This window comes from Dipodomys merriami, unplaced genomic scaffold (genome assembly GCF_024711535.1).
Source record: "Dipodomys merriami isolate MVZ:Mamm:240054 unplaced genomic scaffold, mDipMer1.0.p SCAF_201, whole genome shotgun sequence".
NCBI lineage: Eukaryota > Metazoa > Chordata > Mammalia > Rodentia > Heteromyidae > Dipodomys > Dipodomys merriami.
The window spans coordinates 88,581-113,967 of NW_027203394.1; the positions used below are offsets into that span (position 1 = coordinate 88,581).

The 25,387-nt window shown below is 55.4% G+C and overlaps 1 protein-coding gene across 1 annotated transcript in view; it reads left to right on the forward strand.

Annotated features, from left to right (window-relative positions):
• Positions 1–20,646, forward strand: part of Kcnn2 (potassium calcium-activated channel subfamily N member 2) — a 59,555-nt gene extending 38,909 nt beyond the window's left edge. Inside the window, exons 4-8 of the mRNA XM_070031480.1 lie at positions 1,013–1,154; positions 10,480–10,590; positions 13,218–13,345; positions 18,868–18,937; positions 20,014–20,646. Coding sequence (XP_069887581.1) covers positions 1,013–1,154; positions 10,480–10,590; positions 13,218–13,345; positions 18,868–18,937; positions 20,014–20,301 — 739 coding nt within the window. The 3' untranslated portion in view covers positions 20,302–20,646. The remainder of the gene's footprint in view (positions 1–1,012; positions 1,155–10,479; positions 10,591–13,217; positions 13,346–18,867; positions 18,938–20,013) is intronic.
• The last annotated feature ends 4,741 nt before the right edge of the window (positions 20,647–25,387 follow it).

A 25,387-nucleotide genomic window follows, 5' to 3' on the forward strand; every position in this document is an offset into this window, starting at 1 on the left:
CCGCACCGGTCCAGGCCCAAATCAGCGTCGGACTTGGCTTCGCCCTGGTCCTGGTCGCTGGCTGGCACTAAAGGCAGTCTGCCAGAGCGGGCTGCGCGTGCAAAGGGGGTCGGCCTGGTGTTTTCGCTCGACTCCGGCTTGTCTCTCTCCATCCCGCTGGGTGGAGGCGCTGTGTTCCCTTGGGCCTCTGCCTCCTCCTCCTCATGTCGCAGCCCCGCTCTGTGCTGGGGACCCGTGACTCCCTGGTGTCCACGCAGGTGCCGTCCCCTCCCCTCCCCCCAGGCGGGACTCGGGGGACCATCGTTCCACACGGGGAAAGCCCAGGCATCGCTGTCGGCTCCCCACACGTCTCTTCCCTCCCTGGCTCCTGAGTTCCGGGGGTGTCTCGTCTGTACCCAGGTACAGGAGCATGTGCCGGACTGTGCTACGGCGACCTGCTTCAGAATGAGGTAGTGGAAGTGTGTGTGTGTGCGTGTGTGTGTGTGTGTGTGTGTGTGTCACACGCATCGCTGGCCAGCGGCGGGGTCCTGGTTGACCCCGGGTCCCCACGAAGGCCTCGCGGTGTCCCGCGCCAGCACTTCCTGCCCCTGACTCTGAACCCGCAAGCCTAAGGCGGGATACGAGAGCGCAGACTTCTGCGCTCCCCACGCCCTGCGGCGCTCCATTGCCCGCCTGGCGGGGTAGGAATAACGCCAGGCAGGGGTTTCCCTCCGCACCTTTTTGGGGGTAGTACGGGGGCTTGAACTCGGGGCTTTGCGCGCGCTCGCTGGGCCAGGCTCCGCCCCTTGGCTTTTCTTGAACGTTGGTTTGGAGCTGGGGTCTCGCGCTGGTGACCTCAGACCCCGATTCTCCCCAGTACGGGGATTACAGGCGTGCCTGCTGCGTGTGGGTCCTAGGGAGCGATGGTGAAGGGCGGCCTGGGCGTCACGTGTCTGTCCATCTGTCCACCCGTCCATCCGTCCAGCCCGTGCGTGGATGACTAACCCGACTTGTCTGCTGCCTCCCCCCGCAGGTACCACGACCAGCAGGACGTGACCAGCAACTTCCTGGGCGCCATGTGGCTCATCTCCATCACCTTCCTCTCCATCGGCTACGGGGACATGGTGCCCAACACGTACTGCGGGAAGGGCGTGTGCCTGCTCACCGGCATCATGGTGAGTGCCGGCGCCCCCTGCCGGCCGGCGGGGAGAGGCTGGGGGGGCACATCCGGGCCAGGCCCGGCCTGCGGCCTTCGTTGTGTCCGGGGACACTTGCGTCTGGCTGCTGGCTGACCTTGAGTCCACGCCTGTGACCTTCGGGAATGACCCTGCACGGGCCTGGCTGCCCAGCCGTGCCCGGGAAGGGGCGCTGGCCGGGCCGTGTGTGACTTATCCTACCACCCCACCCCACCCCACCCCGAGCTTACTGAGCGAGCCCGGGCTCCCCGAACTACACAAGTCAGGTCTGGCTGGAGCCACACACACCGTGTGACCTTCCCGCCCAGGCCGGCGCTGACCACGGTCCCCCAGATCTCACCCTGGGGTGACCGCGAGAGCCGCACGCACGCACACTTTTCTCCATGCTTCTTTGTCCCTCGTGTCTCAAGGACTGTCCGTTCCGCATCTCACCCCCCCTCCGCCTCCCCCCCCCACACCCTCCCCACCTCCCCGGCCTTGGTTTATTTGGAAGGCGCTGTCTTGTCATCTAGGCCAGCAGCAGCTGCCCGTGACCTGTGACCCGTGACCCGCTCCACACCCAGCACTCATGGGAAAGGTGACCCTCCCCCTCCCCGGCTCTCCTCCCCCTAGCTAGCTCTGCGAGGAGTTTGCACATCACAAACAGCTTCAGACTTAATTCACTTATTCAAGTTTATCCAACTACAGCCCCCCCCGCCACTTGCCCCCCTCCTTATCCACCTCTCTCCCTTCCCTCCCCCTCTCTCATCCCCTTCCCCCTCTTTCCACTTCCTCCTCTTCCCCCTTCCTCCCTCTTCCCCCTTCCTCCTCTTCCCCCCTCTTCCCCCTCTTCCCCTTCCCCGTTCCTCCTCTACCCACTTCCTCCCTCTTCCCCCTTCCCTCTTTTCCCTTCCTCCCCTTCCCCCTCCTCCCTCCCTCCTCTTCCCCCTTCTCTTCCCTCTACCCACTTCCCCCCTCTTCCCCCTTTCTCTTCCCCTTCCCCCACCCTCTCCACCCCTCCCTCCCCTTCTCCCTCCCCATCCCTGCATGAGGAGTTTGCTCATCAGAAGCAACACACTTCAGACCGGAGTTTCACTTGGTTTATTCCAGCACTTCAAACCCAACCACCCCACTGCCAAAGCCGCCCAGCCCCTCCCTCATCCCCGCCTCTCCTCTGCCTCCCCCCCCCCCCCCCCCGGGAAGGGGAGGAAGGGGGGGAAGAGGAGGAAGGGGGAAGTGAAGGAAGGGGGAAGGGGAGGAAGGGAGAAGATGGGGAAGTGGGAAGAAGAGGGAGGAGGAAGGGGGAAGAGGGAGGAGGAGGAAGGGAGAAGAGGGGGGAAGGTGGAAGAGGAGGGAAGGGGAGGAAGGGAGAAGAGGGGGAAGGGAAGGAAGGGGGAAGGGGAAAGAGGGAAGAGGAGAAAGGGGAAAGAGGGAAGAGAAAGGGGGAAGGGGAGGGAGGGGGGAAGGGGAGGAAGGGAGAAGAGGGGGAAGGGGGAAGAGGGGGAAGGGGGAAAAGGGTAGAGGGGGAAGGGGGGAAGGGGAAAGAGGGAAGAGGGGGGGAAGGGGAGGAAGGGGGAAGGGAGAAGAGGGGGAAGAGGAGGAAGGGAGAAGAGGGGGAAGGGGGAAAGGGGAAAGAGGAGAAAGGGGGAAGGGGGGAAGGGAGGGAGGGGGAAGGGGAGGAAGGGAGAAGAGGGGGAAGAGGAGAAAGGGGGAAGAGGGGAAGGGAGAAGAGGGGGAAGAGGAGGAAGGGGGAAGGGGGGGAAGGGGAAAGAGGGAAGAGGAGAAAGGGGAAAGAGGGAAGAGGAGAAAGGGGGAAGGGAAGAGTAGGGGGGGAAGGGGGAAGAGGAGGGAAGAGTAGGAAGGGGGAAGAGGGGGAAGGGGAGGAAGGGAGAAGAGGGGGAAGGGGAGAAAGAGGGAAGAGGAAGAAAGGGGGAAGGGGAGGAAGGGAGAAGAGGGGGGAAGGGGGAAGGGGAGAAAAAGGGAAGAGGAAGAAAGGGGGAAGAGGAGGGAAGAGTAGGAAGGGGGAAGGGGGAAGAGGGGGGAAGAGTAGGAGGGAGGAAGGGGAGGAAGGGGAGAGGGGAAAGGGGGGGAAGTGGGTAGAGGGGGAAGGGGAGGAAGGGGGAAGAGGAGAAAGGGGGAAGGGGAGGGAGGGGGAAGGGAAGGAAGGGGGAAGAGGAGAAAGGGGGAAGTGGGAAGAGTAGGAAGGAGGAAGGGGGAAGAGGGGGAAGGGGAGGAAGGGGGAAGAGGGGGAAGGGGAGAAAGAGGGAAGAGGAAGAAAGGGGGAAGAGGAGGGAAGAGTAGGAAGGAGGAAGGGGGAAGGGGAGGAAGGGGGAAGGGGAGGAAGGGGGAAGGGGAGGAAGGGGGAAGGGGAGGAAGGGGAAAGAGGGAAGAGGAGAAAGGGGGAAGGGGGGAAGGGAGGGAGGGGGAAGGGGAGGAAGGGAGAAGAGGGGGAAGAGGGGAAAGGGGAAGAGGAGAAAGGGGAAGAGGAGAAAGGGGGAAGGGGAGGAAGGGGGAAGGGGAGGAAGGGGGAAGGGGAGGAAGGGGGAAGAGGAGAAAGGGGGAAGTGGGTAGAGGGGGAAGGGGAGGAAGGGAGAAGAGGGGGAAGGGGAGAAAGAGGGAAGAGGAAGAAAGGGGGAAGAGGAGGGAAGAGTAGGAAGGGGGAAGAGGAGGAAGGGGGATGAGGGGGGAAGGTGGAAGAGGGGGAAGAGGAGGAAGGAGGAAGGGGGAAGAGGGAGGAGGAGGAAGGGAGAAGAGGGGGAAGAGGAGAAAGGGGGAAGAGGGGGAAGGGGAAAGAGGGAAGAGGAGGGAAGAGTAGGAAGGAGGAAGGGGGAAGAGGGGGAAGGGGAGGAAGGGGGAAGAGGGGGAAGGGGGAAGGGGAGAAAAAGGGAAGAGGAAGAAAGGGGGAAGAGGAGGGAAGAGTAGGAAGGAGGAAGGGGGAAGAGGGAGGAGGAGGAAGGGGGAAGAGGGAGGAGGAGGAAGGGGGAAGAGGAGGGAAGAGTAGGAAGGGGGGAAGGGGAGGAAGGGGAGAGGGGAAAGGGGAGGAAGGTGGAAGAGGGGGAAGAGGAGAAAGGGGGAAGAAGGGAAAGGGGAAGAGGGGGAAGGGGGAAGAGGAGGGAGGGGGAAGGGAAGGAAGGGGGAAGGGGAAAGAGGGAAGAGGGGGAAGAGGAGGGAAGAGTAGGAAGGAGGAAGGGGAGGAAGGGGGAAGAGGAGAAAGGGGGAAGTGGGTAGAGGGGGAAGGGAGAAGAGGGGGAAGGGGGGAAGGGGAAAGAGGGAAGAGGAGAAAGGGGAAAGAGGGAAGAGGAGAAAGGGGGAAGGGGAGGAAGGGAGAAGAGGGGGGAAGGGGAGGAAGGGGGGAAGGGGAGAAAGAGGGAAGAGGAAGAAAGGGGGAAGAGGAGGGAAGAGTAGGAAGGAGGAAGGGGGAAGAGGGAGGAGGAGGAAGGGGGAAGAGGGAGGAGGAGGAAGGGAGAAGAGGGGGAAGAGTAGGAAGGGGGAAGGGGAGGAAGGGGGAAGGGGAGGAAGGGGGAAGGGGAGGAAGGGGGAAGAGGGGGGGAAGGGGAGGAAGGGGGAAGAGGGGGGAAGGGAAGGAAGGGGAAAGAGGGAAGAGGGAGGAAGGGGGAAGGGGAGGGAAGAGTAGGAAGGGGGAAGGGGAGAGGGGGAAGGGGAGGAAGGGAGAAGAGGGGGAAGGGGAGGAGGGGGGAAGGGGGGGAAGAGGAGGAAGGGAGAAGAGGGGGAAGGGGAGGAAGGGAGAAGAGGGGGAAGGGGAGGAAGGGAGAAGAGGGGGAAGGGGGAAGAGGAGGGAAGAGGAAGAAAGGGGGAAGGGGGGAAGGGAGAAGAGGGGGAAGGGGAGGAAGGGAAGGGAGGGGGAAGGGGAGGAAGGGAAGGGAGGAGGAAGGGAAGGGAGGGGGAAGGGGAAGGGGAGGAAGAGGGAAGGGGAAAGAGGGAAGAGGAAGAAAGGGGGAAGAGGGGGAAGAGGAGGAAAGAGGAAGAAAGGGGGAAGGGGGGGAAGAGGGAGGAGGAAGGGGGAAGAGGGAGGAAGGGGAGAGGGGGAAGGGGAGGAAGGGAGAAGAGGGGGAGGGGGAGGAAGGGGGAGGGGAAGGGCAAGAGGAGCAGGGGGGAGGAGAAGAGAGGGAGATGGAGAGGGAGGGATAAAGAGGAGGAGGAGGGAGAAAGGCAGACGGAGGGGAGAGGGGAAGAGATGGGATAGAGAAGGAGAGAGAGGAGAGCGACAGGACAGAGGGGAGCGGGAGAAGGACAGAGGAAAAATGGGAGCCATGATCCTCCCCCCTCCCCCTCTCCCTCCCCTCCCCCTTCCATCTCCCTCTCTGTCTCTCATCCGTGGCTGTGCGAGGCCTGGGCGCACTGTGCTGTCGCTGGCTGCTGGGCTGGGCTGGGTGTCCGTGGGCTGGCTGCTCCATCACCGCGCAGGCTGGTGAGGTGGGGGTGGGGGAGGTCAGGGGTCAGGGGTCGTTGCAGCCATGGGCTCGGCCCTGTCCCTGTGTCTGCCCGGCCTCCCTCAGAGGTGGCGGAGCTTGGAGTAAAACGCCATCGCTCTCCCTCTTCAACCGCCTGGAATGCACTGTCATTCTAGAAGTCTCCATCAAGCAGGTGGACTGTGTGCCGTGGGTCCCGGGTTTTAGCGAATAGAGTCTGCGGCTTGGGCGCAGTTCAGAGTTCTGCTGTGAAACCATCAGAAGAGGGAGGAAGACAGACAAACGGCGTTACTCACAAGGTCACCTTGCCCCGTTAATAAGTTCATTGGCGCAGGGCGCCTGGCTGCACGGAGGCTGAGATCGGAGGATCTGGGTTCAAAGCCAGCCTGGGCAGGAAAGTCCCTGAGACTCTTATCTCCAATAAACCACCAAAAGAAGTTGGAAGTGGTGCTGTGGCTCAAGTGGTGGAGCCCTGGGCTTGAGCAAAATGATGCTCAGGGGCAGCGCCTGGGCCGTGAGTTCAAGCCCCAGGGCTGGCAACAACGAGGGAGGGATTAAATAAATGCCAAGGCCAAGCACACTCTCGGTGGTAAGAGTGCTGGTCTGGCCTACTGGCTCAGGACCCCGGGTTTGACCCCCAGCACCCCAAAACTACGTGTGGCACAACAGGCAGTCAGGGAGAGCCTTCTGTCCTGTGACGATTCATATCAGAACCACCGTTTCAGAGCAGTGTGCCTCTCCTTCCCTCCTGGAGACTCCTTCCACAAAGTCCAGGGAAGGCTGGCGCGGACAGACGCTCCCTGCCCTCCAGAGAAACTCATTAAGCCATAATTACTTACCTCTCCTTGTCCCGGTGCCCTTCCTGGGTGGAGGACGGAGGTGGGGGGTGTCGTCTGGGCACTGACCGCCGCCCCGGGGTCCCCACGGCTTCAGCTCCGACGCCGTCCCCAGCCGGTGACCTTGGGGGGCCGCCCTTCCTGCTCCCTTATGTCCCTAGAGAAAAAGATCATTGTCTCGGTAGCATTGGCAAGCTCATTCTCCATGAGACACTTTCTCTGAACTTTAGAGATACGTACATGCTGGTACCTTGCAGCACAGGGTGGTTTGATCTTGAAGGTGACCCCGTGGCCTTTCTATTCCTAGAAGATCACAGCAGCAGCACCGGTTCCACGCTGGACTCTGGAGCGCGGATGGAGATCGGGGGTGTAATTACCTTTAAGTACAGAGCGAGCTCTGTCTAAGGAAGGTTATTCGCCACTAAGTGGCTCTTTAATAATTCAGATTTCGGTAGAACCACAGAAGAGGCGCCCCTCTACGTGTGGGGTGGTTTTTAGTTGCTTCGGCCCGAGGAGTAATTGAGTGGAAAGGCTTCATCCCCGTCCGGCCTCCTCCTGGAGGCTGTTGGATGAGAGGCTCAGCGGCCTCCTCGTGGCCGAGTGTTGAGTCCAGATGTGATGGCTCCCCCAGACTCGCTCTGTCTTTACTCATGAGGGTTAGGAACACAGAGGTCTGGTCCCGGGGTCAGCGCGCTGCTCTTTAACTCCACCCAAGGTCTTCCACAGAGCAAGGAGCTGCTGGACAGGAAGAGAATGAACCATAGAGAGAGCTAAGCCCAGAACCCTTCTACTTGAGGTAGAAACCCCACACGCGCCCACCCCGGACCCGCGTGACTACACGTCCCTTAGCTCCCTCCCTCAAACGCTCTACCACTGGAGCCACAGCTCTGCTTCGGGCTCTTTGGTGGCTGATTGGACGGGAGAGTCCACAGCGACCCGCCCGCCCAGGCCCGCCTCCACCTGCGCCCCGCACTCTCAGCCCCTCGAGTAGCTGGGACGGCAGGGGGGCGGCCCGTGCCCGGCGTAGATCCTTCAGGCCGCACAACACCGGGGCTCCCACTGGTGCCATTTCCAAAAGGGAGATTTGAACCCGGGGATGATTACCACCGCGGACCAGCCTCAAGCCATCCTTGCTTGCTTCCTCCCCCCGCTGGAGCGCAAGAAAGCCACCATAGGTTGCCTGTCCCCAAACTCCACCCTTGAGCCCTCCTTCCCAGGAAGAGTGGCGGGTCTTGGAGGAAATCCCAGAGGCCTGGGCGCTGTCCCTCAGCTCTTCAGCTCAAGACGAGCGCTCTACCCCTTGAGCCACAGCGCCACTTCTGGTTTTCTGGTGGCTCATTGGAGATCAGAGTCTCACGGACTTTCCTGCCCGGGCTGGCTTTGAACCGTGATCCTCAGATCTCAGCCTCCCGAGTAGCTGGGATGACAGGCGTGAGCCACCGGCGCCGGACTTGTTTTTTTTTTTTTTAAGTCATTCATCACAGTGATGAGGATTCTGAAAGTTAAAGAGAAAATAATGACTCCACGGCCTTCCCACGCGCTCCTCCTCGCGTGGTTTACGTCTGGACCCTGCGTGCTTCCGCTTGCTGGGTGTTGGCACGGTTAGCTGAGCGTGGTCTGGGCCGGGCGCGGGCTGTCTGAGTTTCTGACGCAGGTCTGGGCTGCGATGGGGATCGGATCCCCTTCTCCTTTCACTGGCTGGTTTTTTCACACGAGGTTCGCGCCCTCCGCTCGGAGCTGCTCCCGTCCTCCTCCTGCGTGGCGGATCCGCAGGTGCAGCCGCCATCCAGCCCTTTTCCTCTTTCGGGGAGCCCTGTTGCTCGCTGCCCTTTTTCTGGGGTGGCTCCGTGCACACAGTCTTCCTTGTGCGTCCCCCGGCATCTCGAAGGGCAGCTTGCCGCTCTCCTCCCCTGCTTCCTTCAGGAACGGAGGGAGGCGGCGCACGCGGGGATCTCAGTGCCAGGAAGCCTTCTCCATGGCCCTTTCCACCCGGGCTGAGGCTCCGGGGAGGCCTTGGGGAGAGTGTGACCGGCCGGGCTTGGTGACGAGCACCGTCCTGGCGCGGGCAGGAGAGCAGCGCCGCTGCGCCGCTGGCTGCGTAAACTCCCGAAGCCGCCGCGCCTGGCGGGGATGAACCCAAGCCAGCAGCGCTGGGAGGGAGTTGATGAGCACGGCTTTCGGATCATGACGGTGAGGTGCACACTCCTGGTCCCCTGAACTAACAGACAGGCGCAGTGGCGGGAAGGGCGCTGCGTTTGGGAGCAGGAGAGGGTTTTTCCGCTGGTCAGGACAGTGAGTGGGTCATGGTTACAGTGATCACTAACTCGCTGTCCCTCCCTGCCCCCCCACCCCCACTTCCCAGCAAAGAGCAGACCCCAAGATCCACACACAAATAGAAACCCACTTCCAAAGGCCTCCAGTGCCGGTGATTTTCCAGTCCCGGGAGGATTTTTGATTTCCTTCCAGAAAGAAAGAAACAAGTGAGATCTCAGCCGCCGGCCAAGGCCACACGGGGTCGGAGTCCTGCAACCAGCTGCCCCTGGGGGTGTCTCCAGCAGTTAGGGTCCCCCCAATTCCCGTGCCCCCCCTGCCTCTGCTCATCTGAGCGCCCCGTGCCCATCCCGTGCCCCCAGCACGTGGCAAGGCCCTGGGGCCGGCGGTCCTGGGTTTGGCAGGGAGGCGCTCTCACACAGGCCGGAGTAGAAAGCTGGCAGTGGGCGTGGATTTAACCTGCTCCAGCATCCCCTGCTGTGACAGAGGCCTGAAGCCAGCAAAGTGGGGCCTGGCCTTTTCAAAGGCCATCCCTCCTCCCCCTCCTTTCTTCATCCTCCTCCTCCTCCATCTGCGCAAGCCCTCTGCCATTACTGCCTTCCGGCGTGTCGTGTTTTGAGGGCTGAGGACAGCTGCGGGTAAGAAGCGTCACTGCTCGGTTTCTGCTCCGAGACTCCACAAGGCAGAGCAAGGTGAGTCAGATGCTCTTGCTCGGCTGTGATCGGTGCCCGCGCCGTGGCACAGCTGGCCAGCTGTTTTCCGGCCCTGTAGCTGTGTTTCTGTAGCGCGTGTACCAACGTCCGTCCTCGCGCATGTTGATGGAGACGCAAAAAAGAAATAGCATAAAAGAAAAGTGGCCAGGATCCCAGCCACGCCCGGAGCCCGGCCCGGGGCCTCCGCTCCCCGGAATTGCTCTCTTTCCCCCGCGTGGATTGCTTTTCTGAGAAAAAACAGAACCGGGGGAGCGTCCTGTGGACGCAGCTCTACTGGGCCTTGTAGCGAAGATGATGGGGCACAGGTGCCGGCGAGCGCGGAGATCCACAGGGAGAACCGCGGCGTGGCCTTCCCAGAGGTCAGCGGAGCGGCGATGGCCGGGCGAAGGGAGCGCCAGTCCCCGCGCCAGTCCCCACGCCAGTCCCTGCGCCAGTCCCCGCGCTCGCCGAGTCTGAGCCTCGAGCATGCGTGGAGGCCCTTGCTGATCGCCGCCGCCGTGTCGTGAGTGCGTAGGCCTTGGTTCTGGGCTCAGATCACCGCCATGCCCCGAGATCCAAGCCTGTCTGTGACCGGCGTGGAACCATGGAAAGCGGTCGATGCGTGCAGAGGTGATGCTGTGGTCAGTCCTCCGGTGGCTGTACATGCATAATCCTGTCCAGTGTGTGTGTGTGTGTGTGTTTGGGGCCGTTAGTTGTGATAGAATCACACTTCAGTTCTTAAATTAGGTGCCTCAGGGTGTAAATCTGGCATCATACCATCCAATATTTGTTGCTAAGCATTTTTTTTCTGTGATCTTTATGGGGGGCACTGGGAAACGCAGCCTTTTCAACTTAACAATGCACTGAGCGCCGGTGGCTCACGCCTGTAATCCCAGCTGCTCAGGAGGCTGAGATCTGAGGATCTCGGTTCAAAGCCGGCCCGAGCAGGAAACCCCATGAGACTCTGATCTCCAGTGAATCACCAGAAAACCGGAAGTGGTGGCGCACCAGCCTTGATCGCAAAAGCTAAATTCAAGCACCAGTATCCAAACAACAACAACAATAATAATAATGCTTTGGCTCTCCTTGTCTCCAGGGTGCCGGTTGCACAGCCCTGGTGGTAGCTGTTGTGGCGCGGAAACTAGAACTCACCAAAGCAGAAAAACACGTGCACAACTTCATGATGGACACCCAGCTGACCAAGAGGGTGAGTGGCCGGCCGGCCGCCCCAGCGGCCCCCGCCGTCTATGCCGTCTCGGGGTGCGCGGCCGGGAAGGCGGGGCGTGCTTGCTAAGCGGGGGGGGGGGGGGGTTCCCGACTTCAGATCGTGAGGGGCCATGGGGCACGTGGATCAGAGTCGCTCACAGAACAGCAGGTAGATCACGCCTTTCCCCCTGACCCGCGGCCGGCCGGGAGGCGTTGGGTGGCAGAGGCCGGGCTGTCCCATCAAGCTGGGGTGTAACTCAGTGCTACAGCTCTTTACCCAGCGTGCCCAAGGCTCTGGGTTCGATCCCCACCAAAGCACCACCGACAACAAAAAAGAAACGTCCCAAAAGCCACACGTAATCATTAAGAGATTGAAAAACTGCAAACACTCACCAGGGGCCCCGCCTCACAGCCCAGCTGCTCAGGCGCTGAGGACTGTGGTCCCAGCCAGCCCTGGAGAACAGGATGATGACCCTATTAGAGAAATAGCAAAGTCAAAAAGCTGGAGGCCTGGTTCAAACGGTAGAGCGCCCGCCTACCGATCTCAAGGACCTAAGTTTAAACCCTGCTTAAAAGAAAAAAATGATGATTCCCTGAAATACCATGTAGAAGAAATATTCCCCCCCCCCCAGTGGCGAACAGGTTAATGGCCACAGATGTTCTGAAATTGGAATATAACTAACTCTGTAAGAAAATAAATAACAGCGATAAATATTGAAACAGTGGGTTATTTCCCAAGACCAGGTTTAATGTTTCGAGCCTTCCTGAATTGAAAAATCACCATGAAAAAAAGAAAAATCACTCACCATGCGCAAATTTCCAGGGGAAACAATTTTACACAGACATGGCTTCCCCGTGTGGGAAAGGGAAACACAGATTGGTCGTGTTCAGCGTTGAGGGAGATGGAAAATGTGTTGAGACTCTGCAGCTCAGAGTTGCCCCCGGCGCCCAGGTGGAAGAGTGCCAACAAAAGCAGAAAGCAAACACAAAAGTCCCCGCGGCTGGCCGAGGGGCGGGCGCAGCCCCGCGCGGACGGACGCTCTGTCCTCCTGTCGCCGGGTGTCTGGGGCCCGGGGAAGGCCGGACCGCTGCCCATCTGGGACTGAACGCCGAGGAGAGTGTGGAGTTTGGGCCGCAGAGATGCCTTGCTGTTGAGAAGAAACAAACGCAAGACGTTCCGAGGATCCCGACCCGATGATGTTCAAGATTTCCAAATTGACAGACGATACTGCGTGAATTCTTTGTGTGTGTATGTGCCAGCCCGGGGGCTCGAACTCAGGGCCTGGTTGCTACTTGTTGGCTTGTTTTCGCTCAAGGCTGGTGCTCTTACCATGTGAGCCACAGCTCCATTTCCAGCTTTTTGGTGGTTAGTTGGAGGAAAGAGTCTCATAGACCTTCTTACCTCAGCCGGCTTCAGATTTTAGCCTCCTCAGACTAAATATAAGTTCTTCACAATTACTTGTAGAATTGTGATCAGTAAGGACTGTAATAACATCACAAGCCAGTGAGTGGCCCCACCCCTGTAGCCCTAGCTACCTGGGAGGCTGAGGGGTGAGGATCGTGATTGGAGGCCAGCTCAAGCAGAAACGCTCATGAGGCCCCTTCTCCGCATTGCCACCTGTTGTCCTGACCAGGACGGGGGTACCCCACAGAAGTGGGGGTGTGCCAAGGCCGGAAGCGAGGCTTTATTTCAAAAATGGCCAGGAATTCAGTCACACCCGCGGCCGGTCAGGCCCCTGGCTGACGGGAGAGCCTCCATTTCCTCCAGTGTGCGCAGCGGCCTGCGTGGTGCGTTGTAGAGAAGGTGTCGATCCGCTCACAGCCGTCAGCAGAGCTCAGCGAGGCCTGAGAAACTCACCGGCGCACGTAGCCAGCCAGAGCCCAGACCGAGGTCTCCAGACCTGCGCAAAGGCCACCGCACCGTCCTGACCTGAGAAACCACACGGTCCATTCCCGCGAGTGTCCGGACCTGGCTTTCGCTCCATTTCCCTGCAAGCCTCCGGGCGCTTTCGTGCACCCATTCACCATGGCTCACGCCGGCAGTGAGCGTCCCAGCCTGTCTGTCGCCTCCTCCATCTGTCCTTCCCCAAGAAAGGAGAGTCCTGCCAGGAGGAACGTAGCTGAAGCCGGGCACCAGTCACCCGAGCTAGGTGGAGGTCTGAGGATTGGGGGTTCGAAGCCAGCCCAGGCAAGAAGGTCCATGAGACTCTTCCCTCCAGTGGACCAGCAAAAAGCCAGAAGAGGCGCTGTGGCTCAAGTGGTAGAGCGCCAGCCTTGAGCAAAAGAAGCTCAGGGACAGTGCCCAGGCCCTGAGTTCAAGGACCAGGACAGACAGAGACAGACAGAGACAGCTGAGTAATAGAGGAAGTATGTTTGCTAGTTGGCTGCTTGTTGGTTTTAATTCGGGGACATGTTATTTTCCCCTTTTCATATTGAAAAGTAGCAGTGAAGAAATCTCGGCACCGTCAGTCACCAAGGTTACAAGTGCAGAGGAAATACACACGCACGGTGCCATCGCTCAAGATGACCTCAGGGACGCTTCCCTCCCGTGGACCTCGGGAGCTGCGGGACGGGCCGGGTGATCGTTGTGCGGGAGACTTAAATTCCCACCATTTGTTTTCCGAACAGGTAAAAAACGCAGCTGCCAATGTGCTCAGGGAAACATGGCTCATCTACAAAAACACGAAGCTGGTGAAGAAGATAGACCACGCGAAAGTGAGGAAACATCAGCGGAAATTCTTGCAAGCTATTCACCAGTGAGTACCGTCTCCGTGTTTATCTTGCTTGCTTTGTGGCTGGCTTCCGACGCCAACCAACACTTAGTAGTTTTGTTGTTGTTGTTGTTGTATACGCAGTAATTCTCTCAGTGAAATACTGAAGGAAAATTTTAGCTGCTCTTCGATTAAAATTCATGAGTAGACTACTCATTTCTTAACCAAGATGTCTTGTTTCTGTTTTCAGTTATCAGTCATTTCGATTAAAATGGCGTGTCCCAATTGATTTAACTCTCATTGTCCGTTCGTTCTAGGATGTGTAGCTTGTATGCGTGGTAAAATCTTGAAAGATGAAATGGCGTGAGCTACCTAGATTTTTCCCCACATACATCAAATATCTGTATGGATTAGAAAGCCCTAATTGTCTTAGTGATCGAAGACTCGGCACATTCCCAGTCAGAAATTCGGGGTTGGGTGTGCGCCTCATGTTCCTTGTAGATTTTTGCGTTCCATGATCCTAAAATGGCAGCGTTCCCCTCCCGGTCGCTGTTCCATTGTTGCCCAACTCCCATAGGCGTTTGAAGTAGGTATCTGTGTCTCGTAAGAGTCAGGATAATTTGGAAACGCAGGACTTTCCCCCCGAGGTGGAGATGTCCTCACTGTAAGTATTCTTACCCTGTGGGTCTCAGGTCTGGGATCAGGCAGATGTGCTGCCCCTGCACAAAGAAACACAGAGTGAAATCCACCCAGGCGACCCTGGGAAACCAGACAAATCCCAGCTCTTTGTCTCCCTGGGGCCAAACTAGCACAGGACAAGAAAGTTGCGAGGCTAGAACTCATCTGACGGACAGACAGACAGAGCTCATTGCTAAGCCCCGTGGCACCACACATGCAGAATCTCTAGGCTTTCTCCTCCTACCTTCCACCTGTCTGTCCATCCAACCAGCTGGCTCTGAGATGGAGATTACACCACTGCTTGCTCTTTTTCTTTTCTGAGGAAGCGCAGCGGAGAAGCCCGGTTCTCCGGTACCTAAGGCAGAAGCGCACACACATGCATACATGAGGAGTTGGTCTTCATTGCTGCTCGTAAGAAGGCAGTGGTGTTTTTCCTTAAACCAGATGCAGCTCCGAGCTCCCCCTGGTTGTTAGGGCCTTAGTACCGCCCCGAAGACGTGAGACAGCACAGAGAGAGAACCAAGCTCCCCTTACAAGCCACCGCCGGGACCTCCTGCCTGGACGTCCCCTCCCCACCCCCTCCCCTGCAGGCCAGGCCTGTCCCCCACAGTCATAACCACCCCCAAAGCCCTTGTCACCAGTAACCCCCCATCCACACACGAGACCCACACGGCCCGCTATGGACCACAAGTGTCTGGGTGTGAGCATCTGGATACTCACCTGTTTCATGTGAAGCTATTGGAAAGAAAGCTCACCTCGGTGGGTGTGAGGAGCCGAGTGTGCCGGGGAACACCAGTGTGCAGAGACAGTGAGCAAGCGTAGGCCGGCGGGTCTGCGGCCTGCCAGCATCCCGTGCCCGCCAAGATTTCACGCTTCTGTCAGCGTTCCCTATTAAAAACACAATCCGGTGTGAACTGGCCTTGGATAAATGCCCCAATACCAAATTCAGAATATCACACTGCAGCAAGTGTGTTGTAATCTAGCCCCAAAACCGTCCTTACCAGGGGCGCTTACCCTACATTGTGGGGATTCATTAAATTTTAGGTTCTGAATGCATTTACAGGCAAACCCTTGGGAGAAACGTAAAGGTATTTATTCATCATATAACCTTGGCTGTTACGTTTGAAAAGCTTTTCTTCAATAAACTAATTTTTTTTAAGCCCACTCTGCAGGAAAGCTAGTTTTAAGAACTGTCCTAGCTGGACACTGGTGGCTCACGCCTGTCATCCTAGCTACTCAGGAGGCTGAGATCTGAGGATCACGGTTCAAAGCCAGCCTGGGCAGGAAAGTCCGTGAGACTTTTTTTGGGGGGGGGGGTCCGGTTGTGGGGCCTGAACTCTGGGCCGGGGCGCTGTCCCTCAGCTCTTCAGCTCAAGGCTAGCGCTCTACCACCTGAGCCACAACGCCACCTGAGCCACAACACCACTTCCAGCTTTTTTTCTTTTTGCCTATGTGGTGCTGAGGAATCAAACCCAGGGCCTCATGCATGCAAGGCAAGCGCTCTACCACTGAGCCACCTTCCCAGCCCCGTGAGACTCTTATCTCCCATGGACCACCAGAAAACCAGAAGTGGCTCAAGTGGTAGAGCGCTCGCCTTGAGCTGAAGAGCACAGGGACAGCGCCCAGGCCCAGAGTTCAATCCCCACAACCAATAACAACCAAAAAAAAAAAAACCTGTCCTAAAGACAGCAGCAGTTGTGCCCACTGGGCAGGTTGAATTGAGGTGCTGGGTGCCATGGAGGGATTTTCCCAACGCTCCCCCATCACCTGCTCTTCTGAGTGGTGACCAAGGAATTCCCCTGTGACTCTCTTGTGTCTGTCACAGTTTCTGACTCCGTTTCTTCTGTAGAACGTGTACCTCGCCAGTACGCGAGCCTCGGGCGGCTCAGACGGCGTTCTGAATTGTCTCATACGTGTTGTCCTCGACACGGGAGCCCTGTGCTTCAGCCCCACAAAGCCTCGTTTCTCTGGGCTGCGTTCGAGGCGGCTCTGGCTGTCACGGGGAGGGGTGGGGAGGTGAGGCACACAGGGGCTCGATTCCGCAAGGCAAGGCCTCCACCGCTCCCTGTGGACCCAGCGTGAGCCGAGGCCCGGCCGGCAGCGCCGGGCAGCTCGGGCCTTCGTGGCAGAAGGGCAGATGTTCCAAACTCATTTGCTGGCGCTTCCCGGGAGAGCCCCCAGCTCTGAGAGCCGGTCCCGCTGCTGTCTCCCTCCCTCCCAGCCTTGCTGCCCTATCTTATCTGCTCCGAGTCCTCTTCCCAGCAGTGGGCCTGTTTGAATTGTGTCTCTCGGTGCCACAACGTGAGCTCTTCCTTTCCATCCTGGTTTTTTCCACGTCCTGTATGGTGGACCCACCTGCCAACACCAACTTGTCTCAGAGCCAAGAAGTCCAACGTGGTCCTTTATACAGCGGCTCTGGGGGCCACGTGAAGCCCCCCCTCAAACACTAGGATGCCCTGATTTATTGAGCACATTGGCCTTCTGGTCACTATATTGTTTTAGAAAACAAAAATGATTTCAGTTGCTTCCCCGAGCACCCCGAGGCCGGGTTGGCCTGGGGTTCGTTCCCGTGTCTCACGTCCGTCCGGGTCGGGAGGAACGGCGAGCACTCTCGTGGACAGGCCCCACTCACCGGCCAAGGACGGAGGGGTCAACCGACAGGGTGTCCCTGGGTCACGAGGAGGTCTTCCGTCGAATGAATCGAGCCCCCTGTGCCAGACTGAAGCGCCTCTCTGTGATTTTTCTTTTTCCATTCCAGAATATTTTACAGTTTCTTTTTTCTTCTGTCTTTTTTTTTTTTTTTTCCCCGACAAAATGAAAATAGAGCTCGGAAGTAAGTTACGTGAGCCGCGCCTCTCTACATTTGCAGACTTTTCGACTGGCTGCATGCACCTACCAAAAAGCGGATCCTTTCTTTGTGAATTTTAGTCGTCTGGTTGCTGCCATTGGAAATGTGATCCAAAACAAAACCAAAAACAAAAAAACCACCCATGCTATTTTCCTGTGATAAGCGAAGTTCACAAGGAAGAAATCAGCATACGTTTCTTCTTCTTCTTTTCGTGTGTGGGGTGTGGGAAGAGAGTAATATGCACCTCTCTGCATGTTACCTTTTATTCCGGCAGCTCAGATGGACGTGTCCATCTACGGTCCCCGATCTCAGGCTGTGCAGGACAAAAACGATACATGTCCCAGGAACACGGAGGAGCTTCAGTTAGGCAGGGCTTACGTGCAGGACCGCATTCGGAGCGGATAAAAGGGGCAAAATTCTACTGTCAGACACAGTTGAGTCACCCGAGAGAGGCTAGGAGTGTACACACACACACACACACACACACACACACACACACACACACACACACGTCCTTCCACCCAAGAGCTCCAGCTGGACATGGAACCCCACCTTCTCCCCTCTCTGGGGTGACCCACAAACGTCTAGGGAGTTGTTTGTGGCCCGTGTTGTACAAGGGACAGACGTCACCCTTCTAAGGACACTCGGGATTTTTCTCAACAGGATGTGAACGTTAGGGACCTGCTGGCACATTTCGTTTAGACTAGGACCTGGCCCAGCCTGCCGGGTCATGCTGAGGGGTTGTGAGCAGTCACCAGGGCGGGCTGTGAACCGAAACGCCTCCGGGCGGTTGAAGGTGGAGTCAGTTCAACTCTGCGGGGCTGAACGGACCAACCTCCTCGTGGGGGGAGTGGTTGTGACAGGGTCTCCTGGCAGTAAAATCTTGCCCTGTGAGTTATAATCTAGTTAGTTATAGACGATTCTGAGCCATTTAAACTAACAACAATTTAAAAGAACAAAGCATACCGTCTGACGTTAACAACGCTGACTTTCTAAAATGGCTTTCGTCACCAAGGCCAAGGAAGGTTAGCATGGATTTCCCTTTCTTTTCCTTTTTTTAACCTTTTCCATTAAGCAGCTTAGGAAGACCTATCCTTTGAAGTCTTTAAATTGTTGATTTACAGAAAGAAAAAAAAAAAAACCTATCTTTATCTTGGGGAAAAAAAAAATCTTTGGTTCTTAGGACATAAATATGCCAAAAAAAAATAATAAGAGTTCTCATTTGGAAATACTTAAAAAAAAAAAAAAACGGTGGCTTTTTTGGGTGTGTACAATGATATTGTAAGTCATGAAAAAGCCCTCTGACAAACACGCAGTGTCAGGCGTGTGTTCTGACTTTTATCTAATTTAAAAAAAAAAAAAAGGGACTTTCTCCTCCTTTATCAAAATCAGTTTTAAGATTTAAAAAAGAAAGGTCCCCGAGGAACCGATGGAGAGCTAGGGGACAGGACGATGCGTTTTGAGCTACCTTCGCTGCTGGTTGAATAAAAGTTTGGTTTCTGCTAATGAGAATCCCGCCTGTCACCGCTCATCGGGCCCCAGTGCTAACCCGACTCATCTCAGACGCCACGGGGCGCGCCCGCGGCCGCTCACATAGGCATAGGAAGGCGGCATCGCTCGCGCGTGACGAGGGCCCATTGCTCGCATTCTCTCTTCCTATGTCTATTTGTCATGATGCCGGGGCTTTAAGGAATGTTCTGGCTTCTTCTCATACGGTGAACCCCCCCCCTTCTCCTTCCCCACTCCCCCTTATGATCCTTTCTGAATTCAACGTCCGGTAACCAGCTCTGTCCCCAGGACATCTCATCTCTTGCTCTCCTTTCTTTCTTTTTTTTTTTTTGCGGTGTTGGGAAAGCATGCTCCTCATTGTACCAGATACATACGCCCAGTATGGACGCCCCACCCCGCCCCAAAGAGTGAAAGCATTCTCCATGCAGTACCTTGCTCTTGCCGGTTTGGTGCATGCTGTTTGGTCAACCACGAGACGGCCGCTGCGGGGTGGGGGGAGACGGCGCGTCTGACTTGGAGTTCTGTCTTCTAGATTGAGAAGTGTCAAGATGGAGCAGCGGAAGCTGAATGACCAGGCCAACACCCTGGTGGATCTGGCCAAGGTAAGTCCAGCCCGTGTGGGCTGCCCGTGACCGCCGGGCACTGGCCACGCCCCCTGGTGCACGCGCTGGTGGACAGATCCACAGAGATGCACGCATGCATGCACGCACGCGGGGCCTGACCGCCAAGTACCTTCTCCTCCCATCTCTTCTCTATGAGCCAACCCCCCCAACCTGCTTAAATGCTCTCCAGACTGCCGTGAACTGGACGCACACTGTAAGACGCCTGCATCCAACAGGAGAGTTCTGGAATTCTCCAATCTTACAGGGATACAGCAGACCTGTGTCTTGGGTGTGTGTGTGTCTTCAAGGCTCATGGCTGGAAATAGTCATCAGTAAAAAAAATAACACGAAGCAAACTGAGAACAGTGGGAAATTGACATTATAAAAAAGAGCGACTCCAGGTGCTGGTAGCTCACACCTGTAATCGTGGCTCACACCTGGAGCCCTGGCTGCTACCCAAGAGGTAGAGTCCTGAGGATTGTGGTTCAAAGCCACACAGGGCAGAAAAAGCCATGAGACTCTTGACTTCGCTAACAGCATCAACAGCAAAAAGGCAAGTGAGAATTCAAGCCTGAGTTTTGAGTACTAGCTCGCACGCGCGCGCACACATGCACACAAAGGCACTGTCCTAGTAATAGTACACATAGACCACAAATTTGACGTGCTAACTTATATAACAACCATTAAAACTCACCTCTATGGAAGGGGCGCTGTGGCTCACGTGGTAGAGCGCTCGCCTTGAGCCGAAGAGCTGAGGGACAGCGCCCAGGCCCAGAGTTCAAGCCCCACAACTGACAAAAAGAAATTCACTTATAAACACAGAAATGGACACCTTTGCTATAATTGTTCCAATCCCTAAAATCCTTGGGCCTAATGTCCCCAAGCCTTCCGACAGGACACCAGGTGAGTACCTGCAGTATCGGCTCTAAGCCCCAGCATGGAACCTTCTAGAATTTGCTCCCCACGCAGCTCATTCATTCATGGAGCCGCCACCAACCAGAGAGGCGAGCCGGGGTGGGAGTTGGGCCGCCCAGCGCACTGTCTCTCCACACCACCCCCCGTGTCCCCCCTTCCAGACTCAGAACATCATGTACGACATGATCTCCGACTTGAACGAGAGGAGCGAGGACTTCGAGAAGCGGATCCTCACCCTGGAGACGAAGCTGGAGACTCTGATCGGCAGCATCCACGCCCTCCCGGGCCTGATCAGCCACACCCTGCACCAGCAGCAGCGGGATTTCCTGGAGGCCCAGATGGATGGCTACGACAAACGGCTGGCCTACGGGGCGGAGTGCTCCCGATCCTCCTCCAGACGGCGGAGGTCCTCTTCCACGGCACCACCAACTTCATCAGAGAGTAGCTAGAAGAGAATACGTTAATCACAAACTAAGACTTTTTGCCATCATATGGTCAATATTTTAGCTTTTATTGTAAAGCCCCTATGGTTCTAACCAGCGTTGCCCGAGTTCTGATGTCAGAATCTTGGGGACCTGAACATAACTATACTAAGTTTTAGGCCAAAATGAGTTGAAAACTCTTTTTTTTTTTTTTTTCCGGTTTTGTTTCTTTGAGACACACAGGGAATGCACCTAATTACCGCTGTTATAGATTGTTCTTCCTCTGATTTCACTAACTTTTTATTCATGCACTTCAGACTTTACTACTACATTATATGATATATAATAAAAAAGAAAACGTTAATTTCTGCACAGACTTGGTTTGATCACTTGACCAAAACCGTACGTTGGCTCTCTTCCAGGGGGAGTTGGGGAGGGGCGGTCCTCTGATGTCACCCGGCCCGACCGGACATGTGACCGTTTTCCCCTCCCGTGAGATGTCGACACCACAATTATTTTACCCAGCTAAATGTTCCATTCTCTCTTCAGTTTACAGTGTCTCCGTTTGGAGCTTTTACTTCCCAATGAAAAGTTTCCAAATGTGGAAAGTCAGGCTATTTAATCAGCATATGTACCGTGCCCCCTCCCCTAATAAATGACACAGATCCTTTCAAGAATTATTCCCCACCAGGGTCCCTGTAACTCACACCTGTAATCCCAGCTCCTCGGGAGGGTGAGATCTGAGAATCACAGTTCTGAGCCGGTCCCAGCAGACAAATCTGAGACTCTTTTCTTCAATGAAGTAGCAAAAAAAATAAAGAAGTGGAGGTGTGGCTCACGTAGCAGATCCTCAGCCCTAAGCACAAAACAGAAGGCCCTGAGTTCAAGTCCAAGATTGGACTTATTTTTTTCCCGTTTTACGCTGAGTATCAGGGTATGACCATTGTCTGTGAACTCCTGTGATGGGATTTATAAGTCTAAAGCAGTGATTTCTTATTCCTTTATTCCAAAAGGCCCTGGCTCTGTTGAAGTTAACTGCAGTACCATCAGGAAGATCCGTAGTTACTTACAGGTTTGCTTACATCAGCATCCTAAACATGAATGTAAGTCAACGTATTTCCTAGTATATGGTCCCCTCTTGGTCGGGACTAGCGTACATATCTGGCACAAGATTAATTTCACACATTTTTTTCTACACTTGTTTCTCCAGTGGTTATGGTCTGATTTATATAAAAGGAAAATGGCAAGTTTGTAAAAGCCAGCCCTGGGCCTGTTTCCTGTAAGTCTGGCCTTGGTTTGGAAGGGACGTCGTTTGCTCTTCACGGGGTTGGATTTTTGGTACCGGGAGGATCGAACCCAGGATGTTGCACTATGCTACGGGCAACCTAGAACAAGCCAGGCTCTGTTTAGCAAGCTGCTGGCGTTTGTCTAAACATGAAGAGTGCTCCTGCATGTTCAGAAAACTCAGAAGAGATGCCTGTTCTCCCGCTCTGCTGTACCACTCCGGGGTCTAAAGAATCCCAAATGGCTGGCATAATTAAGTAGTTCCCGCCGGGGCGCCAGTGGCTCTAATCCTAGCTACTCAGGAGGCTGAGGTCTGAGGATCGTGGTATAAGGCCAGCCTGGGTAAGAAAAGTCTGTGGGACTCTTACCTTCAATTAAGCATCAAAAGGCCACAAGTGGCGTGGGTAGCTCAAGTCATGGAGCACTAGCTAGCCTTGAACAACAATAACAACAAAAGTCAGAGACAGCACCCAGGCCCTGAGTTCAAGCCCCAGGAGGACCAACATCCAAAGGAAAGGCATTTTTTCTTGCAAGAAAAAAAACTACACCAATATAGTTGATTCCTGCCGCACAGTTCAGTGAAGAAAGTCACTTGCACCACGATTCTCTATAGGTGATGGAAAGAATCAAAACGTTTCAAGAACACAGCGTTTAATTGTATGTGTAATTGACTGGGAATGAGTGCAACCGCTTCCCTCTTCCCCAGCCCTCCCCAAGGCCGGCTAATCTCATTTACACAAGACATTCCCCGCACATCTGTGCTAGAGAAGAGAGGAAAACAGAACGCCGCCCAGGGACACTAGGGCTGAGGGTGAGTGAACCTCACAATCCTGCTTCCAATCCTGCTTCGTCAGGACGCATGCTTCATATGATAGAACTAAGGTTTCGGGGTTCACAAGACAAGAATACATTTGGGCGTAAACACTGGATTCAGAGGAGAGACATGTGGGTAAGATGAGGCGTTTGGTCTTGTACTTTGATGTCATTGGTTCTTGCGTAATCTACTTGTGACTAAAGCAAAGTAGATACCATGAGAGTAGATATAATTAAAGCTACTTCTCCTCGTAAGTGAGCCTCGCTCACGATCACTCCAGAACCAAGAAACCAGGACAAGCATAACGGATCGCTGTTGTGATTGGGGAAGAGAGATGAGCATGCGAGCTTTCATTTTAATTTCGTAGCCTGTGTTTTTTCCTTTCCTCTTAACTGGAGCATTCCTGGGTGAGGTGCTCTTTTCTCTCTAAACATTCAGCTCTTCCTGTTACCAGTTTGCTTGAGCTTTGTATCTGTAAAAGAACATCAAATCACTGCTGTCCTAGGTTTGTGTCTGCTCAGATGACATTGGAGTGAGACCAATTCAATACTGACAAGAGGTCTTACTCAAATATTTAAAAAAAAAAAAAAAAAATGGCTCGTGCCTGCAATCCTAGCTACTCAGGAGACCTAGATCTAAGGATTAAAGTTCAAACCTTTCTGCCCAGGATGGGTAGGTAAGATGAGACTCTTATTTCCAACTAGCCACCAAAAAGCCAGACGTGGAGGCGTGGCTCAAGTGGTAGAGCACCAGGCTTGAGCAAAATAGCCAAGTAAGAGCACAAGGCCCTGACTACAAGGCCCTGGGACAATAAAATTTAAGAAAAGAAGACTTACAAATGCTGAGTAGCACAGTACAAATCTTATGTGAAAACAGCCACTTTGCACCACAAAGAAATATAACTATTGCCATACACGCTTATTTTTATTTTCTAAGACTGATGAGGTTTATCCACATATGGACTCCTCTTCCAGTTCCCAATGTCCTTTCAACTAGGCCACATAACAGGTGTCATCTGATCCGAGTTAAGCGTGAGAGCGAGGTATCATTACTTTCCCCTCCTCCAGATCAGAAAGTGCACGGAGCAGGGCTGGCCTGGCCCTGTTCCAGGCTGCTTGCTGATAAATGACCCGGGGTAAGGATCAAATACAGCTCATTCTACACCCCACCCGTTCAACGGCCCTGCTGGGCTTTCTTGACTATTAATTCCTTTGTCTTGTGCTCATCCTGGGGCTGAATTTAGGGCTTGGGGCAGTTTTTGAACATGTTGCTCAAGGCAGGCGCTCTACCACTTGAGCCACAGCTCCACTTCTGGCTTTTTGGTGGTTTGGTGGAGAGAAGAGTCTCACAGACTTTCCTGCCCTGGCTGGCTTTGAACCGCAGTCCTCAGATCTCAGCCTCCTGAGTGGCTGGGATGACAGGCGCGAGCCCCCGGCGCCTGGCTCTTTCATTCTGTATGTGTACACTCTCATTTGGTCTCTCTTTCCCATGCCCAACTAACTGCTAACCAGCCAACCAACTAACTAAGCCAACCAACACCAACGAGCCCACTAACCACCTCCACCTTACACCTGTCTGCTATTACTTCAGTGAAAGAGCTCCTCTTTCCCCTTCCCCCCTACTCTCTCCATACTCCTCTGCTATGCTCCTTATGGGTTTATTTATTTCCTCATTCGAGAGTCTAGCACTCTTCTACACAGCTCAGTATTTTTCTATCTCAAGAAGTTCTCCTCTGGGGCTGGGAAGGTGGCTCAGTGGTAGAGCGCTTGCCTTGCATGCCTGAGGCCCTGGGTTCGATTCCTCAGCACCACATAAGCAAAAAGAAAAAAGCCGGAAGTGACGCTGTGGCTCAAGTGGTAGAGCGCTAGTCTTGAGCTGAAGAGCTGAGGGACAGCGCCCAGGCCCAGAGTTCAGGCCCCACGACCGGACCAAAAAAAATAAATAAATAAATAAATAAAAAGAAGTTCTCCTCAATGTACAATTCTCCAGATTTTGGGAACCTTAAGATCTTGAACCATTCGCCCAGCCTCCTATCTCTTTCTTCTTCTTCTTCATTATTATTATTATTACTATTACTACTCTGTGCGGTGCACACCAGTCCTGGGGCTTAAACTCAGGGTCTTATTCCCTGGCTTGTGTTTTTTTGGCTCAAGACCCGGTGCTCTATCCCTTGAGCCACACCTCCCCTTCTGCTTTGGGCTGGTTAGGCGGAGATCAGAGTGTCTCCGATCTGTCTGTCTAGACTGGCTTCAACCACGATCCGTAGGTCTCAGCCCCCTGGGTAGCTCGGCTCACGGGTGTGAGCCCGCGGGCGCCCGGTCTTTTGGGAGGGTTCTGGGACTTGCACACGGCTCCCTTGGGGCTGGTGGCTTCATGGATCTCACCAAGTGTCCTTTGTCGAGCGTGGCGCGTCCCGCTGATCCCACGCTGAAGTTCAGGAAGGCGGTGGCGTAATGGAGTGTCTTCTTGGCCACCAACAGCAATGATTAGAAGTAAACAGGAAATGAACTCCACTCTCTGGCTGCCCCGGTTTCCGTAGGGTCTGTTTGCTGGAGAACTGTGTCAGTGTTGCCCATCACCTCCCTCCCTTCCACAGACGGCTCAAGTCCCCACCTCCGAACCCTGGGGTGAGATTTCCCACTTTCCTGAAGTTTCTCTTCCAGAGGCCATGCAATTTCGTTGTACGATCCAGTGCCTCGCACTCCTGGGCTTGTGTCCGGATGAACACTGGACACGGGTGCCATCGATCTCCCTTGCTCAGCGAGCTCACGTCTCCAGCGAACCAGCCCATCTGGAGACTGGGGCTGAGCAAACAATCCTACCCCTGGCCAGCCGTCAGCCTCCACCCAGCGCACACAGCCGAGCGGCTGCACTGTCCTGAGTTTATCCCAGATACTCAGGATTGTTTGCTTGCAGGGTATGTACTCTCTAGATTTCTCTTCACCTCTCCTCCCACAGAGGGGATCGGGCCTCTGGTAGGATCAATGCACCTGTCTGTAGGCTTCCCTGATAGGT